This window comes from Leiobunum rupestre, chromosome 9 (genome assembly GCF_980474605.1).
Source record: "Leiobunum rupestre chromosome 9, qqLeiRupe1.1.hap1, whole genome shotgun sequence".
Taxonomy (NCBI): Eukaryota; Metazoa; Arthropoda; class Arachnida; order Opiliones; family Sclerosomatidae; genus Leiobunum; species Leiobunum rupestre.
In genome coordinates this window covers 13,674,449-13,695,617 of record NC_143392.1, presented here as the reverse complement: position 1 = coordinate 13,695,617, position 21,169 = coordinate 13,674,449, and the positions used below count along the sequence as shown (strand labels likewise).

General features: G+C 32.8%; 2 protein-coding genes across 4 annotated transcripts in view; both read right to left on the bottom strand.

Moving 5' to 3' along the window:
* LOC149926613 (uncharacterized) overlaps window positions 1-13,962 on the bottom strand; it is a 42,124-nt gene extending 28,162 nt beyond the window's left edge. The window contains exon 1 of the mRNA XM_090158799.1: window positions 13,330-13,962. Coding sequence (XP_090014925.1) covers window positions 13,330-13,885 — 556 coding nt within the window. The 5' untranslated portion in view covers window positions 13,886-13,962. The remainder of the gene's footprint in view (window positions 1-13,329) is intronic.
* Window positions 13,963-14,955: 993 nt separating this feature from the next.
* CycT (Cyclin T) lies at window positions 14,956-20,835 on the bottom strand. Of its 3 annotated transcripts, XM_090158064.1 has the most exons (12): window positions 20,547-20,835; window positions 20,217-20,416; window positions 19,729-19,810; window positions 19,530-19,658; window positions 19,396-19,456; window positions 19,264-19,326; window positions 19,149-19,194; window positions 18,802-18,892; window positions 18,652-18,724; window positions 18,507-18,586; window positions 16,437-17,631; window positions 14,956-16,379 (listed from the first exon to the last, which is right to left on the bottom strand). In XM_090158064.1, the coding sequence occupies exons 1-12, from the start codon at window positions 20,574-20,576 to the stop codon at window positions 15,433-15,435; spliced, it is 2,997 nt and encodes a 998-aa protein (XP_090014190.1). In that variant the 5' UTR covers window positions 20,577-20,835; the 3' UTR covers window positions 14,956-15,432. The 3 variants fall into 3 exon arrangements, with proteins under 3 accessions (XP_090014190.1, XP_090014188.1, XP_090014189.1); XM_090158062.1 differs by having other exon boundaries at window positions 14,956-17,631; XM_090158063.1 differs by having other exon boundaries at window positions 14,956-17,631; window positions 18,507-18,565.
* Between the last annotated feature and the right edge of the window lie 334 nt (window positions 20,836-21,169).

The following is a 21,169-nucleotide window of genomic DNA, read 5'->3' as shown; positions in this document are numbered from 1 at the left end:
ATTTCTTATCATAAATTTTCCAAACGTACTAAATTCGATTAAATAAATCCAAAACATATTTTCTTATCATAAATTTTCCAAACGTACTAAATACGATTAAATAAATCCAAAACGTATTTTCGTATCATAAATTTTCCAAACGTACTAAATACGATTAAATACATCCAAAACGTATTTTCTTATCATAAATTTTCCAAACGTACTAAATTCGATTAAATAAATCCAAAACGTATTTTCTTATCATCAATTTTCCAAAGGTACTAAATACGATTAAATAAATCCAAAACGTATTTTCGTATCATAAATTTTCCAAACGTACTAATTACGATTAAATAAATCCAAAACGTATTTTCTTATCATAAATTTTCCAAACGTACTAAATACGATTAAATAAATCCAAAACGTATTTTCTTATCATAAATTTTCCAAACGTACTAAATACGATTAAATAAATCCAAAACGTATTTTCTTATCATAAATTTTCCAAACGTACTATATTCGATTAAATAAATCCAAAAACGTATTTTCTTATCATAAATTTTCCAAACGTACTAAATACGATTAAATAAATCCAAAACGTATTTTCTTATCATAAATTTTCCAAACGTACTAAATACGATTAAATAAATCCAAAACGTATTTTCGTATCATAAATTTTCCAAACGTACTAATTACGATTAAATAAATCCAAAACGTATTTTCTTATCATAAACTTTCCAAACGTACTAAATACGATTAAATAAATCCAAAACGTATTTTCGTATCATAAATTTTCCAAACGTACTAAATACGATTAAATAAATCCAAAACGTATTTTCTTATCATAAATTTTCCAAAGGTACTAAATACGATTAAATAAATCCAAAACGTATTTTCGTATCATAAATTTTCCAAACGTACTAATTACGATTAAATAAATCCAAAACGTATTTTCTTATCATAAATTTTCCAAACGTACTAAATCCGATTAAATAAATCCAAAACGTATTTTCTTATCATAAATTTTCCAAACGTACTAAATCCAATTAAATAAATCCAAAACGTATTTTCTTATCATAAATTTTCCAAACGTACTAAATACGATTAAATAAATCCAAAACGTATTTTCTTATCATAAACTTTCCAAACGTACTAAATACGATTAAATAAATCCAAAACGTATTTTCGTATCATAAATTTTCCAAACGTACTAAATACGATTAAATAAATCCAAAACGTATTTTCTTATCATAAATTTTCCAAACGTACTATATTCGATTAAATAAATCCAAAACGTGTTTTCTTATCATAAATTTTCCAAACGTACTAAATACGATTAAATAAATCCAAAACGTATTTTCGTATCATAAATTTTCCAAACGTACTAAATACGATTAAATAAATCCAAAACGTATTTTCTTATCATAAATTTTCCAAACGTACTAAATTCGATTAAATAAATCCAAAACATATTTTCTTATCATAAATTTTCCAAACGTACTAAATACGATTAAATAAATCCAAAACGTATTTTCTTATCATAAATTTTCCAAACGTACTAAATACGATTAAATAAATCCAAAACGTATTTTCTTATCATAAATTTTCCAAACGTACTAAATACGATTAAATAAATCCAAAACGTATTTTCTTATCATAAATTTTCCAAACGTACTAAATACGATTAAATAAATCCAAAACATATTTTCTTATCATAAATTTTCCAAACGTACTAAGTACGATTAAATAAATCCAAAACGTATTTTCTTATCATAAATTTTCCAAACGTACTAAATACGATTAAATAAATCCAAAACGTATTTTCTTATCATAAATTTTCCAAACGTACTAAATTCGATTAAATAAATCCAAAACGTATTTTCTTATCATAAATTTTCCAAAGGTACTAAATACGATTAAATAAATCCAAAACGTATTTTCGTATCATAAATTTTCCAAACGTACTAATTACGATTAAATAAATCCAAAACGTATTTTCTTATCATAAATTTTCCAAACGTACTAAATCCGATTAAATAAATCCAAAACGTATTTTCTTATCATAAATTTTCCAAACGTACTAAATACGATTAAATAAATCCAAAACGTATTTTCGTATCATAAATTTTCCAAACGTACTAAATACGATTAAATAAATCCAAAACGTATTTTCGTATCATAAATTTTCCAAACGTACTAAATACGATTAAATAAATCCAAAACGTATTTTCTTATCATAAATTTTCCAAACGTACTAAGTACGATTAAATAAATCCAAAACGTATTTTCTTATCATAAATTTTCCAAACGTACTAAATACGATTAAATAAATCCAAAACGTATTTTCTTATCATAAATTTTCCAAACGTACTAAGTACGATTAAATAAATCCAAAACGTATTTTCTTATCATAAATTTTCCAAACGTACTAAATACGATTAAATAAATCCAAAACGTATTTTCTTATCATAAATTTTCCAAACGTACTAAATTCGATTAAATAAATCCAAAACATATTTTCTTATCATAAATTTTCCAAACGTACCAAATACGATTAAATAAATCCAAAACGTATTTTCTTATCATAAATTTTCCAAACGTATTAAATACGATTAAATACATCCAAAACGTATTTTCTTATCATAAATTTTCCAAACGTACTAAATACGATTAAATAAATCCAAAACGTATTTTCTTATCATAAATTTTCCAAACGTACTAAGTACGATTAAATAAATCCAAAACGTATTTTCTTATCATAAATTTTCCAAACGTACTAAATACGATTAAATAAATCCAAAACGTATTTTCTTATCATAAATTTTCCAAACGTACTAAATACGATTAAATAAATCCAAAACGTATTTTCTTATCATAAATTTTCCAAACGTACTAAGTACGATTAAATAAATCCAAAACGTATTTTCTTATCATAAATTTTCCAAACGTACTAAGTACGATTAAATAAATCCAAAACGTATTTTCTTATCATAAATTTTCCAAACGTACTAAATACGATTAAATAAATCCAAAACGTATTTTCTTATCATAAATTTTCCAAACGTACTAAATACGATTAAATAAATCCAAAACGTATTTTCTTATCATAAATTTTCCAAACGTACTAAGTACGATTAAATAAATCCAAAACGTATTTTCTTATCATAAATTTTCCAAACGTACTAAATACGATTAAATAAATCCAAAACGTATTTTCTTATCGTAAATTTTCCAAACGTACTAATGTCGATTAAATAAATCCAAAACATATTTTCTTATCATAAATTTTCCAAACGTACCAAATACGATTAAATAAATCCAAAACGTATTTTCTTATCATAAATTTTCCAAACGTATTAAATACGATTAAATACATCCAAAACGTATTTTCTTATCATAAATTTTCCAAACGTACTAAGTACGATTAAATAAATCCAAAACGTATTTTCTTATCATAAATTTTCCAAACGTACTAAATACGATTAAATAAATCCAAAACGTATTTTCTTATCATAAATTTTCCAAACGTACTAAATACGATTAAATAAATCCAAAACGTATTTTCTTATCATAAATTTTCCAAACGTACTAAGTACGATTAAATAAATCCAAAACGTATTTTCTTATCATAAATTTTCCAAACGTACTAAATACGATTAAATAAATCCAAAACGTATTTTCTTATCATAAATTTTCCAAACGTACTAAATTCGATTAAATAAATCCAAAACATATTTTCTTATCATAAATTTTCCAAACGTACCAAATACGATTAAATAAATCCAAAACGTATTTTCTTATCATAAATTTTCCAAACGTATTAAATACGATTAAATACATCCAAAACGTATTTTCTTATCATAAATTTTCCAAACGTACTAAATACGATTAAATAAATCCAAAACGTATTTTCTTATCATAAATTTTCCAAACGTACTAAGTACGATTAAATAAATCCAAAACGTATTTTCTTATCATAAATTTTCCAAACGTACTAAATACGATTAAATAAATCCAAAACGTATTTTCTTATCATAAATTTTCCAAACGTACTAAATACGATTAAATAAATCCAAAACGTATTTTCTTATCATAAATTTTCCAAACGTACTAAGTACGATTAAATAAATCCAAAACGTATTTTCTTATCATAAATTTTCCAAACGTACTAAGTACGATTAAATAAATCCAAAACGTATTTTCTTATCATAAATTTTCCAAACGTACTAAATACGATTAAATAAATCCAAAACGTATTTTCTTATCATAAATTTTCCAAACGTACTAAATACGATTAAATAAATCCAAAACGTATTTTCTTATCATAAATTTTCCAAACGTACTAAGTACGATTAAATAAATCCAAAACGTATTTTCTTATCATAAATTTTCCAAACGTACTAAATACGATTAAATAAATCCAAAACGTATTTTCTTATCATAAATTTTCCAAACGTACTAAATTCGATTAAATAAATCCAAAACATATTTTCTTATCATAAATTTTCCAAACGTACCAAATACGATTAAATAAATCCAAAACGTATTTTCTTATCATAAATTTTCCAAACGTATTAAATACGATTAAATACATCCAAAACGTATTTTCTTATCATAAATTTTCCAAACGTACCAAATACGATTAAATAAATCCAAAACGTATTTTCTTATCATAAATTTTCCAAACGTATTAAATACGATTAAATACATCCAAAACGTATTTTCTTATCATAAATTTTCCAAACGTACTAAATACGATTAAATAAATCCAAAACGTATTTTCTTATCATAAATTTTCCAAACGTACTAAGTACGATTAAATAAATCCAAAACGTATTTTCTTATCATAAATTTTCCAAACGTACTAAATACGATTAAATAAATCCAAAACGTATTTTCTTATCATAAATTTTCCAAACGTACTAAATACGATTAAATAAATCCAAAACGTATTTTCTTATCATAAATTTTCCAAACGTACTAAATTCGATTAAATAAATCCAAAACATTTTTTCTTATCATAAATTTTCCAAACGTACCAAATACGATTAAATAAATCCAAAACGTATTTTCTTATCATAAATTTTCCAAACGTATTAAATACGATTAAATACATCCAAAACGTATTTTCTTATCATAAATTTTCCAAACGTACTAAATACGATTAAATAAATCCAAAACGTATTTTCGTATCATAAATTTTCCAAACGTACTAAATACGATTAAATAAATCCAAAACGTATTTTCTTATCATAAATTTTCCAAACGTACTAAATTCGATTAAATAAATCCAAAACATATTTTCTTATCATAAATTTTCCAAACGTACTAAATACGATTAAATAAATCCAAAACGTATTTTCTTATCATAAATTTTCCAAACGTACTAAATACGATTAAATAAATCCAAAACGTATTTTCTTATCATAAATTTTCCAAACGTACTAAATACGATTAAATAAATCGAAAACGCATTTTCTTATCATAAATTTTCCAAACGTACTAAATACGATTAAATAAATCCAAAACGTATTTTCTTATCATAAATTTTCCAAACGTACTAAATACGATTAAATAAATCCAAAACATATTTTCTTATCATAAATTTTCCAAACGTACTAAATACGATTAAATAAATCCAAAACGTATTTTCGTATCATAAATTTTCCAAACGTACTAAATACGATTAAATAAATCCAAAACGTATTTTCTTATCATAAATTTTCCAAACGTACTAAATTCGATTAAATAAATCCAAAACATATTTTCTTATCATAAATTTTCCAAACGTACTAAATACGATTAAATAAGTCCAAAACGTATTTTCGTATTAAAATTCATATTTGATACTTAAAATTTCTCTTTTTCGATAATTTCGTTAAACGAAAAATCCCTTTTTCCACTTAGAAATTAACATTTTTTATCCCTCGTTAAGATTTGTAGATTTTAATTTATATAGATATTCAATTTAATTTTAAAAATAATTCTTAATTTAAGGCTTTATTTATTACAAAATTACTTAAATTTGAATAATTTTGCAAAAATATATCCTCAAATATCTCAAACGGATATTTAGACTTTCATTACTATCAAAATGATCATCATTTTTGGAACGTATTACAAAAATTTTAAAACCTGTGACTCATAACATATGAAGTAAATATATTATTAGAGTAGGCTAGAACAGCTAAGGTTAACAGAAAAGATAAAAATTACTTTCTTCACATTTAAAGAACACTTTTCCCGTTTTCCCTCTTAAATTGCATTATTCCCTTTTAGCGTTTTGGAAAGTTGGAAAATCCCAGAAAAGGGAAAAATTATCCGCATAGTTGCCATGGTAACCAACGTGCCGGAAGTTACAAAACCAGCAATCGCAAAGATCTCAGAAGTCAGAATTCGAATCTAGGGTACTGAGATCTATATGATCTTTAGTTATTCTCCCTCAGTATAAGAAAATTCTTGGTACGAACTATTAATTTTTACAAATATTAGCAACTGAAATCGCGAATTACGCAATGATTTCAAGTGTTTTTGGAGAGATGAAAGCTGGAGATTAAGATGAGTCGTAAATTATTGTATCTTTTAGCCAAAATTGACGTGATTTCTTCCGACGTGTTTATGGTCTTTTAATAAATCAGTGAACGTCAAAGTTATTATCGATATTAGCTAATCTTTAAAGAATTCGGTTCGAGACCTTCGTTATCGACCTGGACATATTTTTACTACTCTGATTTCGATATTTCTGGATTTTACCAACAATTTATGATTTCTTAAAGAAAATAATTCACTTTGCTGACAAGATGATATACATCATATTTTGAAAATTTATGAATTGTGGAAATACTTGGGATCAGATTATAATATATATATTTATTATTATATATATCTTTGTAGATAAGTATTGTACGTAAACGTTATAGCTATTTCCATTTGCTGCTCTGGAGTACTAGTGATTGCTCCGATCAGAGTGCTCGGAACAGCTCCGAACACTATTTTCTGCTCTCGAGCAGTAAAAGGGATTTGCTAACATCGCTCTCAGAGTTAGATTTTGAATTTCTAAACAAAGAAAATAGAGAAAGAAATATAAACTTACTTCCGGTAATGTTAAGACTATTAAGCACTAAGTAAGTACTGGGTGTAAATCACCTTACGCGTATATGTAATGAGAATTAGTTTGAAAACAAAAAACAAAAACATGACCATTATTGCGTAAGTAAAGTCTTTACTTGCGCAATAATTATCGTGGTTTTGTTTTTGTTTTAAAACTAATTATCATTAATGTTAAGACTACGAAAATATTATTAGCCGGAAGATCATCACGTTTTAAGTACAACTTCTATTTATTTCCTATATTTTCTTTGTTTCCCCGCTTTGGAACACGTAGGTACCATAAACCCTCCGATGAAGCCATACACAGAATACCGTCTTAAAATTGTATTACTGACGATGCAAAATGTAGAAATTAAATTGAAAAATTACTTATTTATAAACTTTCGATTTAATAGTCTATTACAGCGGTTCCCAAAAAGTGTTCCACGGAACCCTGGGGTTGCGTGGAAGGGTCAAGGGGTTCCGAGAATTCTCAGCGCGGCCATCTTTGTTTGTGTCAAGAGTCTTTTAAGATAAGTAAAAGAAATTAGTTGGGGTTCCGGCAGAATTAGCTGGATAATTTAGGGTTCCATAGCAAAACAAAATTAGGAACCGCTGGTCTATTAGACCTATAAAACAGGGTTTGGACTCCTATTAGTAAACCATTTTTGTAGATACAGGTTTCAAGCGAATAATATTAGCAATATTGGGAAACTGATAGCTAATAGGAACCACCGATATAATTCGAAGAATGATAGAAAAGGTTAAAAATCCATCATATCAGGGGTTAAAAGCTAAACCCCAGCAGAATTTAGAGATACCATAAAACATGCATAGGAAAACCCTGAAAATTCGCCTTACAGTCATGAAATCACCCAGAAAATCCGCCTTAAAATCATGAAACCACCCTTCAAATCATGAAATCACGCAGATGATCAATCTTCAAATCCTTCTTCAAATCCTGAAATCACCCAGATAATCCACCTTCAAATCATGAAACCACCTAGATAATCAATCTTCAAATATTCAAATCCACCTTCAAATCATGAAATAACCCAGATAATCAATCTTCAAATATTCAAATCCACCTTCAAATCATGAAATAACCCAGATAATCAATCTTCAAATATTCAAATCCACCTTCAAATCATGAAACCACCCAGATAATCAATCTTCAAATCATGAAACCACCCAGATAATCAATCTTCAAATCATGAAACCACCCAGATAATCAATCTTCAAATCATGAAACCACCCAGATAATCAATCTTCAAATCATGAAACCACCCAGATAATCAATCTTCAAATCATGAAACCACCCAGATAATCAATCTTCAAATCATGAAATTAACCTTCAAATCAGGATATCACCTAGAAAATCATGATATAACCCTTAAAACTACGAATTCACCCAGAAAATCATGAAATAACGTAAAAAATATCCTTTTAAATCACCCAGGAAATTAACCCTAAGATCATGACATCACTCAGAAAATCCTGAAATAACTATAAAAATCCCAAAATAAGCGAGAAAATCCCACGTTAAGCCCCATTTTCATGCTCGCTGGTAGCGGATAAAAATCGTCAAAATTCGCTTCCGCCACTCGCAAGCGTGAAAATAAAGCTAAAATATCTGTTTGAAACAGATCGACGCGGAAAGTGAAAAAGTGTATAGCTGAAGCGGATTTTGACGATTTTTACCCGCTACCAGCGAGCATGAAAATGGGGCTTTAAAATCCCCAAAAATAGTTTTCTGATTTGCAAAATCACTTTGAAATTCTGAGCTTCGAAATGTCAGAGCACTCGCCTTCTGCTCCGATATCGGACACGATTTTCTTCTACCGATATAGATACCGAGAGTCCTAATTAAACCTAGACAAAGAAAATGTGTCGGTATAGCGGCGTGGGTACGAAAATAAAGCCATTACTTTCAATCGCCGGTTATCGTAAGCTCCCATAAATCATAAAGGAGCGCCGTAAGCCCTCTCATTTTGCCACCTTCGAGATAAAAGTCATCTTTTCTTATATAACGAAATTGCACATCTATGCAGCTAAATTCGACGTTTTTCGGAGGATGGAGGGGGGTATGATTTCGGGCCGATCTTTGGCAGACAGCCTGGTGCCAACGAGAGAAGGTCGGGGGGACGAAATGGGGCCGAAGTATAGTTGGATAACGGACCAATTTCGCGAGCTTATCAGCGACCGAACCTTTCTCTATACGTCGGATAAGAGAGGATTTTGAAAAAGAGCGCAAAATTGGAGTATCAGCGGAGGTCGGCGCGGAATTAAGACTTGTTTACGCAAGATTTCCCATTAGCGCTAATGGCAAGGATACAGTTAGGCGTTGAGACGAGAATGGGACACTTATACCGATAGTTTATTTTACAAATTATAGCGTATTACCAATTATCGGGTAATTTATTGATTAATGGATCCCGTAGCTGGAAGAAATATCAGTTTTCATAATATAAAGATTTCGTAAAGCAAATGGAAATAGTTATATGGATATTTGAAAAGGTTAAAGGTGAATTCGTCACCTGTTAAGATTTCGTGACTTTCCAATTTGAATTAGTAAAATCTTTTTTTTTCAAGTGTTCATTTTATTATCAAATTAGTTAGTTAATTGTTTCGGTAAAAGAACAACTTGAGTATAAAAATTGACATGATTTAACAATATATACTTCGTGATAAAAGTACCAAATTCTAAAATGGAAAATTATAAGGCCCGATTAGGGTGTCGGGAAAGCCGGTACAAATTACCGGAGCTCGAAATTATACTTCTGTTGATTATAAAGGATCTCAAAGGGCCCGGAATTATCGGGGCCCGTGCAGGGCCGGAGTAAGATTATGGGGGGCCCTGTGCAAAGAAGAATTTGGGGCCCCTAAAAAAATTCAGCCCTTACTTTTTGACTTTTAATAATATTAAACAAAATTGAAAAATCATTTATTTCGAAGACTGGGGCCCCTGTGCCATGGCACACTTGGCACATGCATTAATATGGCCTTGGGCCCGGGCTTTGACAAGTAAAATGCCCCCCTTGAAGGCTCCTTCCAAGATCTTCTATTTATCTCAGCTAATAACGACTTTCGAAAGGCCCGGAATTACAGTTTTCCCGGGCCCGGTGCCGGCGTCCTTGAAAACTATTCCAGTTTCCCATTCTTCCGTGAAGCGAGGAAGAGAGATCTTTGCCGAGGTTGAAGGAATATACATAAAACGATTTTAGGATTTAAAAGTTAAGCTTTTTCAAACAATGGTGTCTCTCTAAGCCCTCGTTATCACTGGTGATAAGAAATGTTCTATTACACTCTCAGCGTCGCGGTGCCATAATTAGCTAAACCTCAAATATATCAACTTTCCTAGCTGACATTAGACCAAAATAAGTAATATGTCAAAGGGTTAAATCAACTTTTTTCACACCATTTTCAGTCTCGATTTTTCGAACATACAAATCTCTATAATTATCTCGTGTCCTTTCCTCTTAGTACAACGGACATTTTTCTGATTAGTTGACTTAACGCCATATTTTTTTCTAAATTTTTCTTATCTTGGATTGTGATAATGTTTTCCAAATGACTTTTAAGTGACGCGCTCCCCTCCAAATCAACTTCTTTAGATTTGACGCTCCGTATGTGTTCAGGATGTGTTACATTTCGCGAGATTACTGATTCTGATATATTGAAAACACGTGGACCGTTCATAAAATCGAATTGCTGGATGGATTTATTTAAATAGTTCTTTCTATACATTTTTTACGCTTATCCATCTTGTTAAAATTAGAAGACTTCGCAAGATTGAGCTTTGGTAGAATTATCTTCGCGCGCGCGATTTGCATGAGCGTTAGAAAATAGGTAAATATAGTGACGTAAGATCTACATTAAAACAGTTTAAAGAACGAACTATTGAAAGAACAAGGAATATTCCTGTATTTTTTATTATCTATATTTATTACACTACTTATAATTTAGTCATAACAACCTTTGTAATCAACCGTAATAAAGTCAGTGGTAATTACATTATGACTGTATCTGTCTGAGATAGTAACATTTATATTATATTTATCTACATGTTATATAGTTTTTTAAGCGGATTAAAATAGTAACTGACCAATAATAGTTACCTGCACATTGTAATTGAAAACCAATTGGGAAAATTTAAATTTGAGATTTAAAAATACAAGAACAACAATGCTATTTTATTTTCAAATGATGTTATAAAATATATTAAATATTGGAAAGGTACACCTATAACTATAAGCTTAAAAACATTCTAATTTGAAAAACTAAGTTTTGATCATATAAAATTTAAAGATTTAAAGTACAAAGAACGGCATTGTTATTTAATTTTGTATCCCAAAAATTTATGGTCAAAATGATCTTTTTGAAAAAAACCAACCGAAAATATATTATAAAATGTTTAAAAGATAAAATTTATTGATTTAACCCAATATTGCTGACGCAATTGCTGAAGTTCAATATGAAGAAATGAATGGCTACTGTACGTTGTATAACCCGCATATTACAGTGATTTTGAGGAGATTTGAAGTATTTTTTTAGTGTAGACGGGAAATCTCGTTATCATCGATGTAGGGAAAAAAGTTATCTAAATGGAGTGGTTTCATTTTGTCAAATTTGGAATCTTTTATGAACGCTTAAAATTAGTTTGTTCGAGGGTATATCGAGAGGTGGTCGCTATCTTACAAATATGACTTCACTCACAAAAATTACTCTAGGATCGCTTTTTGTCGATTTTTGATAGGCGCAACTTCAAGTTGTCAAGAATTTTTCGATAATTCTCTACACAAGAGGTGAAGATCCTTAACATTCTCTACATGTATAGAATATCGGAATAGCCTCGTGGTATATTATTTGCCTCTCTAAGCAGATGGCGCGTTAATATTATTTGAGTGTCTTTTATCAGGCACCTTTTTATTAAATGTGTGAAAGATAAAGAGGAGGGGGGGGGGGACTGGCAGTTGATAGCGGTTATTTTCAAGAAGGAAGTCACTTATCTGCTAAACGCTTGTAATTACTGGCGATTAGAAAACTGAACTCCCCCCTGCCCGGGGAAATTTCCATATCTGATGTCTCACTCACTGTTATGTATTGGGAAATAATTGGATCATCCATCCTGCAACCAATGGTCAATGAAAAACCCTTTTAAGTGTGTTATAAGAGGCGTGGAATAACGTATAGCTAAGGCTTTTTAGGCCGATATAATTAAGATTTAGCTATATCCGTTTGCAAAGTAGGTATTTCCAACGGAAACAATAAATTTACAAAGATATAAATTACATTTTATATGACCTATAACGTAAAATGCAATGCTGAAATGGTATTTTCTGTAACGGTAGAAGTATTACGATATTAAATTAACTATTTTACACGTTATAGTTTATTTTTAATGGAGAAAAAGAAAGATTGTAAGACTTTGAAATTAATATAATATTGGGATGCCTATATACGATATTATATTAACTATATTATACGTTATAGTTTATTTTATATCGAGAAAATTAAAGATTGTAAGACTTTGAAATTAATATAATATTGGATTGTCTATATACGATATTTAATTAACTATTTTATACGTTATAGTTTATTTTTAATGTAGAAAATGAAAGGTTGTAAGACTTTGAGATTAATTTAATATTGGGTTGTCTATATACGATATTTAATTAACTATTTTAAAAAGTTATAGTTCATTTTTAATGGAGAAAATTAAAGGTTGTAAGACTTTGAAATTGAGATAATATTGGGATGTCTATATACGATATTTAATTAACTATTTTATACGTATTAGTTTATTTTTAATGGAGAAAATGAAAGGTTGTAAGACTTTGGGATTAATTTAATATTGCGAGTCTATATAGTAGTATATACGATATTAAATTAACTATTTTATATGTATTAGTTTATTTTTAATGGAGAAAATGAAAGGTTGTGAGACTTTGAAATTAATATAATATTGGGATGTCTATATACGATATTAAATTAACTATTTTATACTTTATTTTAAATGGAGAAAATGAAAGGTTGTGAGACTTTGAAATTAAGATAATATTGGGTTGTCTACATACCATTGATTTTTGGGCATTTAGGATTATCTCGAATTAAAATGTATCTAATATTTTACATTTTACCGAGTAGAATTTTATCATTTTACGACGGTTAGCTTATTAATTTTATTTCCTTTAAAATTGAGAGACGTAAAGTATAAATGGAACTTATTTATAAAAGTAAATTGAGATGGCCGTAACTTACCGGACATGTCGTAGGATCTCGGATAGAACATCCCAGCTCTCGCTAACCAGTCCAAAGAGACGTGTCCGCTTTTAAGTCCGGCCAGCGCGGCAGCTGAAGAAGGGTCACCGCCGGCCGCCGCGGCAGCCACAGCGGCGGCCGAAGGCGGGTGGAAGGCGCTGCTCTGGACGGCGTGGTGCACGGACAATGAGCCGTGACCCCCGTACGTGGCGTAGAGCGTGTTGGGCGTGAAGAAGGGCACCCCGTGGTGCTGGTTCGGGTACCCGGAAATGAAGAGTCCGCTTCCGGGGCCCCTCGACGGATTGACGGCGTGGAAAGCGTCGCAGTTGGGAGAGGAGTTGCGGGGCCCGAGGAAAGACGACTCGGGCCGTTGCGACGTCGGGGTGGTCGCCGGGGACGGGGCCGAGCTGCCCGACGCGCCTCCGGGGCTCAGAGGCGGCGACCCTCCGTTGCTCTCCGACTGGGACGTCGGCGACCTCGGCGCTCTGTCCGCGCGGGCCAGAAGGGCGTCAATTCGGAAGGATTTCGATACTTCCGTCGACGATTTCGAAGACATCGCTTCTATTTGATATTCTATCTTTTATAAATTATCTTTAAACAATTCCGTCTCGATTCTTAACACTTTGGTCAGTAAGGAACATTTTACGAAAACCGTAGAACGCGGATAGATTTCAACCGTCGGAAACTTGAAGAAGTGACGAGACAAAGTTTGGAGGTGCCGGGACAATGGGATTTACTTTTGTCGAGTTCGGAAAATGTTGCTTGCCAAGATATACCAATGGGATTTTAATGTTGTTTTCCTTTTTGGTCCCCCCTCTCGTCCGATGATGATGCTGATGGGCCTATACCTATTCGACTGGCTCTCTTTCCTCTGGCACAAAACGCGAGTACCTACCGACTCCACGCGGAAGGGAGGTGAAAGGTTCCTCTCCGTTCCGCATAGGCTCGTTGGCGCGAGGCCGTGGGCGGGGCCAATCCCGGATAGCTCCGCCTCCCTCCCTCTCGAATCTTGGTCGCTTCTAATAGCGCGCGCTCTCGGATAATGTGTCACGAACAGCGCTCAAATCGGCTTCCAGCGCCGGCTAGCAAATCAATTATGTGTTGACAGACCGAAAATTACGACCGTTTGATAACGTATAGGAATATAGAGACATCCGAGGCTTCGCGATTCTCTACTTTCTTTCACGGCGGACCCCCGGGTGTAGGCGCTAGGATTATTTATCCGTCTTGTACCCATGCCCAAATTCTGTCAACACGGTTTTTTTGCGTACCTTAAACAAACATAATGGTTGACAAAAATTTTATATTTTCACTTTTAATTTTTTTACAATTGCCCCTGAATGTTGAACTACCCGCGATACCGCGACGCGAAACCGTTGGAACACTTCTACAGGGGCTCGTAGGCCAATTTTAGACCAGATTTCTTTTATCATAGCGTGATCGTTTCTATCGTTAATTTTTTTTATTTCAATCAGTAATTATTTTTATTATAATTTCCCATTGGTCTATTTAGAAAAGGCGTTTTTTTTTAAATTTTAGGATGTTTTCGTATCTTTTACATAAGAAAATACAAACGTTCATTTTTGAGTTATGTTGTGAAAATACGTTTTGAACAAAACCCAAAAATTAATAACATTTTAGCCTTTATTTAACAATAGTCATCTTAGCTCCCAAATATCAAATTTGGGCATTGTTTTTCCCACAGTGCGTTAAGTTTTTTTTAAATCATTTTTGACTCGCATGACTCTCCAGTAGTTTTGAAAAGTAGATAACATTACATCGTTTACAAAAATTCTTCATAAAAAGGAAAATTAATTAGAAGTAGAGAGTTATCGCACAATGGTTTTGTGCAACTTTGTTTTTTTTTTTAATTTTATATTTTTTTTCCTAAAGATTTTACTCTTTAATTTTCGAGGATTTATTTTTGCGTTTTTTTTGTCACCAATTCGTCATTATATCATTTTTAACTCCCAATATATTACTAGTTTAATACCGTCGTTTAGGAAAACTGTTTTATTTACATGAACGAATGAAAAACATACTCCAACCAACAATTTTTTGAAAAAAAATTAAAGAAATAATTTTTTACACCTAACCTAAACCTTAACGATCACCTGGTGGTAGAGGTGGGGGTGGAGGCGGTGGTTCCCTCGGCAAGGGTGGCTCGCGAGGTAAAGGAGGTGGCTGGTTGTTTAACATATGCGGAGGAGGTTGTAAATTTGAATACATTTGTTGATGAGGGTTGAAGCCCATTTGTGACATCTGAGTTTGAGGATAATTATAAAATTGTGGGAAAAAGTCAGGCCCGGCATAGCCCATCATGTTATATTGAGGAGGAGGAGGCTGCGGAAAGTTTGCCATGTGCATATTTCCCTTGCCATTTGAGGAAGCATAGTGCTGATTGGCCATACGATTTCCATTCTTATCCTGCGGATGGTGAGGAGGCATGGTTTGGTTCACGTTTCTTCTGCCACGTCCTCGACCAGAAATTGGAGTGTTAGTCCTAGATAATTTAGCACCTCGATAGCCACTTTCCACATTTTGGTTATCTTGATTACTAGAAGAGTGTTCTTTCGAATGGTGTCCGCGCTTTCTAGACTCCTTTTCCGGTTTCTGAGAAACGCTGGAGCTGTAAGTTCCGGAATTTAACCTATCTTTGGTAATTACTATCTTAAGTCCCGTGCTACCACCGCTCGTAGAAGCCGTGGCTGGCGTTGCGTTAGTAATAATTGGCAAGGAAGGATGGGCAGCTGTGGTTTTCGTTTCAGAAGGTGTGGCTAACTTGACTTTTGGAATTTTAATTTTTAAGGCTTCTCTCGGCGGACTGCTAGCGCCCAGATTTGTTTTATCCTTTTGGCCCTCGTCTTGATGCTTAGCTGATCCCAACATTATTTTGTCTTTAGGAATGGTTATTTTTAAACTGCCTGATACAGAAGATGTAGACGCGTTAATTGGCAGCGTTTCCTTCGCTTCCGCCCGATGAGTTGTGGTTTTCTCCAGCTTAATTCTCCTATCTACCTTCTCGTATTTACTAGGCAAAGGCTCCAATACTACGGAAGGTTCTTTTTCAAGGTGACGCAATTTACTATCTATTTTATGATTCATACCATGAGCTTTATCCTTTGCCGGACTCTTTTTACGATGAGACCTCTTTTCCGGTTGCGGTTGCGCTGCTAGTTGGTTGACTGCTTGATTATCCATTGTTTGTGGCGCTGTTGCAACGGGTTGGGGATCTCCACTAACAATCGGGGACTTTGTTCTGCTGTGTTTTTGTCTTGATTTTCCACCAGCCGGAGACTTGGTGGCTATTGCTGGCGATTTAGGTACATTGAGAGATACTGAAGGAGGTAGTAGTTCTTCTTTTGGCTTAATTAGGTTTTGAAGCCTTTCGTCCAATTGACTGACATTTGAGATAAGGCTACTTTCTAATTTTTTACCCTCTTCTCCACCTAGATCATTATGCTGGTTTTTAGAGCTATAATTATTTTTATCAGGCTCTTCTTTTATAACCAGACCTTGCTGAACTTCCGAATGATATCCTTTCGGATACTTCATATCGGGAACTTCAGCCGCGTGTTGAGAATTGGAATGTTCCTGAACCATTTCGGCTCTCCTTTGATCTCTAGAACTGTGGTGAGAGGCGCTTGGTTTAGAACTACTTCTTTCAACAGAAGAATCCTCGTTCTTGGGCACTGCTGATCCGTGCCTGCTTTTAGAACTTCTTTCATGATGATGAGCTTGCACGTGGCTCTTACTATCGTCAACGAATGGTTTCGGTTTTGAACTAGCGGAAGATGAAGAGTGAGCAATGTGTTGAGTTTCCAAAACCTTTTCAGGGTACGCCCCTTTGCTGGATTTGGGGAGCTCCGGACGTCTCTTGTCTTTTCTCTCCTTGTCTTTCATTTCATGGTAGGTGGCCAAAGAAATTGAAGAATGACCAGGCCTATCCTTCTTTTTGGACGGCGAAATTGAGGCAGCAGCGTCGTTATTCGGTGCAGCAAGTAAGTGCGGGTGACGAGGAGGAGTCATTTCTTTTCCCACTTGAGATGTACTTGGGACCGCAATCACTTCTTTCATGCTACTAATAAATTTCTGCTGGTTTTCTAAGGGTGGGGTTATTCTGCTACTAGACTGACTCATCATCATAGCATCGCTTTGCGCGTCTAAAAACTCTTTGCTTTCAAGATAAGATTCTAAATCGCGATCATTTTCAGGCACGCAATTGGAGGTGGAGGGACCCGGGTTATCAGTCTTAGATTTTTTGTTGTCTTTATCTTTTTCTTTATCACCCAGTTGATTTTCCTTAAAATAAGTTAAAGTAAAATTTGTTACGATACAATTCTACAAATCGAATTAAATAGATGCTTCAATAAAACTTCTAGCCTTCCCCAATCACAGCTAGGGATGCACCGATATGGGTACAGCCGATATATTGGCCAATATTAACAAAGTTATCTATCATAACAGTTGTGTATATGATAAAATTATTGTAAAAGATGGTTCAGTGCACTGTCGTACCATTTTATTCTAATTTTTCATTAAGAAAATTATGCAGCAAGAGCTTACCCGAATATATTTCTTTTCATCTAAGTTGATACATATTTTCTATCAAAAATCGAGTATCGTAGATTTTTTATTTGTTTACACTCGTAACCCAGTGTCTAAAAAAAGGTATGATCTAGTTTCTGAAGTTTGGCGTCTATGGCGCAGTCAATCAAATAAAATATTATCATTAGTTAGTTAATCAAGAAATTTCTTATTTTTAAAAGTTTTTTCTTAATTCTTTTTTCTATTACCAGTATCGGCTTTGTTTAAGCTGATATTATAAAAATAGGCCGATATATCAGTGCATCCCTAATCATAGCCAAAGCAGGATTATTTTAAGAAATATTTTTGGTGGGTATCTTACTAGATTAGACTGGCTAGTCAAAACAGTCAAATACAATTCGTACTCAAGAAAAATTAAGTCAATAGGTGAAGCATTTACAAGTTAAAGCGGGATTTCATTCTTCCAAAAGACTTAAAACGCAATAGCAGCAGGTATCAAAAAACTCTTATGCCTAATAATTTTTTTTGGCATTGACAATCGCTAGCAACACCTTTCTTCCCTGTGAAAACTAGCTGTTATTTCTTGCACTGTTTTACTGAAGCACCTATCGAGACAAATATATATTTACTTTGGAATTTCCACTCATAATTTTCCTTTTTAAGCGACTTGGACATTTATCTAATATGGCTAAAAATTCCGAAGTTAACTCTGTTAAAAGTAAAAGGTGGTTATATGCCAAGAGTCATTTTTTAGCGTTTATCCAAGTAGAATACCTTCCAATTGTTCCAAAGTTACCGATCGGTCTATGTAGAAATACCATTCCCTTCCTTCGTACGAATGAGGAATCTATAAAAGATTCAGATACTTGCTTAAACCGGTTCTTTTATCCGATATGGGGTCAACCATTAGAAAAAAGGATATACCTCCCAGTTGGACCACTTGCAAGCTAAATGAATACAAACGCAGGCCACGAGGGTTGGTTTGTACTGTAAGCACATTGTGGTCAAATGTAAGCTGGAAATAGAAACAAAACTTTCATTAGCACAGCCCTGAATACCTTAAAACACTATCGTTAACGAAACTATACTACACACATTAAAGAAATGAATTTTTAACGTTTCACCCACCTCAACTTACTGAACTATTTAATTTTTTTTACAGATTTTTGTTCTACCCTCAAATTTACTTTCAATTGAGAAATACTATTGGTCTTATAGCGATAGACCCTCAAACAAAAAATAAAAGTCGGAGAGTTAATAGAGAGCACAACCTGTTGGTGGCCATGAAATAGGAGGTCTGGGCAAGGTCTTTCGAAGCTGAAAATAATAATAATTAATGATTAATTTAATCATAAAGCAGAGCTCTTAAGCAGTAAATCAGCTTACCTCTTACAAGCTGACTCCATTTTACAACGTAAGTGTGAGGATGATCTATCGCAATATCAAATCCTATAAAAAAGGGTTAATTAGAACAGTTAGTTTACAAATAATTACTGAAATATATGCAAGACTATTTACCTAGTGTTTGTAGCATTATATTTTCATTTATTACTATTTCTTGGGTTTGGTCATTATAAGCCTGTGGATATTACAATTGTTATGAAGATTACGACACATATAAACCAATTAAATTGTTTTTAGAAGATACACACATCACTCTTTATGTCCAGTGGCGGTAAGTCCCGGTGAAGGAACATGTGCGCCACTTTAATGACATGTTCAAGTTTTCTAGGTTGTTCTTCAACTTTTGCGGCCAAAAACAGGGCGCAGGTTGATATAGCCTATAGATATACAATCATAGAGCTCAGATATAGTTTGTAAAAACAATATTAAGTGGTTGAAGGGACTTACATGGCGATGAAATTTTGTAAAGGAATGGAATACATAGAAACGGTGCATGTAAACAATTGCGGTATTGATGCAGAGTTGAGTACTATATTAGGTAATTAAGTTAAGCGGTAATAACCAATAACAAACATTTTGACCCAAAATTACAGTTTCACTTCATTATGCAATCATATTAGTCAACAATTTTATAACAAAGCCAAGGCTTATGTAGGCTTGTTATAAAGGAACAATGGTACAGTGCATGGGCTTTAAGATACTTGATATAATAAAATGTGCAATATTCATGAGGTAGTTTAACTTACTAAACGAAAATATACCATGTTTATATTTATTATTCCGCAATTTTTGGCCGTAAGTCGGACTAAAAATTATAGTTCTTTTGTAAAACATTGTTAACCTCACCCACTAAGCCTAACACGTAAGCAAGCAATGCGAATGAACGAGGCTTAACGAGGTAGCTTAAAATAGATAGTGTTTTAAAAAAAGGATACACCTGCAATCGTTGTCCCATATCTTGTATAAAATTAGCTGCTTGTTGTCTATAAGACAGTTCCTTGTCTCCGTCTATTCCACATACTTTACTTGGTGAACTATTTAATTGTTCTTTAGTAAAATACCATCTTTCGGATGCCGCCATTGACCTTCCTCGCGAATAACCCCGCGGTTGGATGCCTTTGGCTCCGAAGTCACTCTAACCGGAAATAACGTTACCAATCAACCGGGAAGAAGTTAACTCCAAGACGTATAGACTACTCTTATTGAAAGCGCGAAAAAGGTCCAAGCCAACTCAATCATTCTTATGGAAATTTCCTAATGCTTACTTTGAAAATAAAACCGTTGTAAAATATCATGCCATTGTAGTTGATCTATATATCTTATCCGGGGGTGTTTATTCTTTTTTCCGCCATGGCCTTGTTTGAAATCAGGGTCTAGCGTATTGAACTATCCACTTAAATTGGGTTTTTTTTTATAGATGTTTATGGGCGCACGGTCATTTTGGGTAGTTAAAAATATTTTCTTAACTCATGGAAGGTAAAGCAACTATTGTTTGAACGAGAACTCCAATTTACGATCGCACGTGCATGGCCGTGGTTTCTAAAGAAGTCACGTGACACAGCTGTTTAATAATCCTAAGATTCTGTTAAGACTTCAGTGGAGCTTTATTTAAGGCCCACGTTGACACCAAACAAAATGGTCGACTTGATAAAGAGGTTCACACATATACGCCACATGCGAGCTTGGCGCTGTGTGTAACTTCCAGGTAGTGATGGCTGCGAAATTTTTGAGTTGAAGTCGAAACGAACACAATGATCATAATCTCGAACGAGATGCGACATAAAATAATTTCTGTAACTTGTTTGATTTCAGTTCGATAAAGATATCGATTTTCGATAAGAGGGTAGAAGTCGAACGAGTGACGTAGTTCCCGTATTAGTCGACCAAT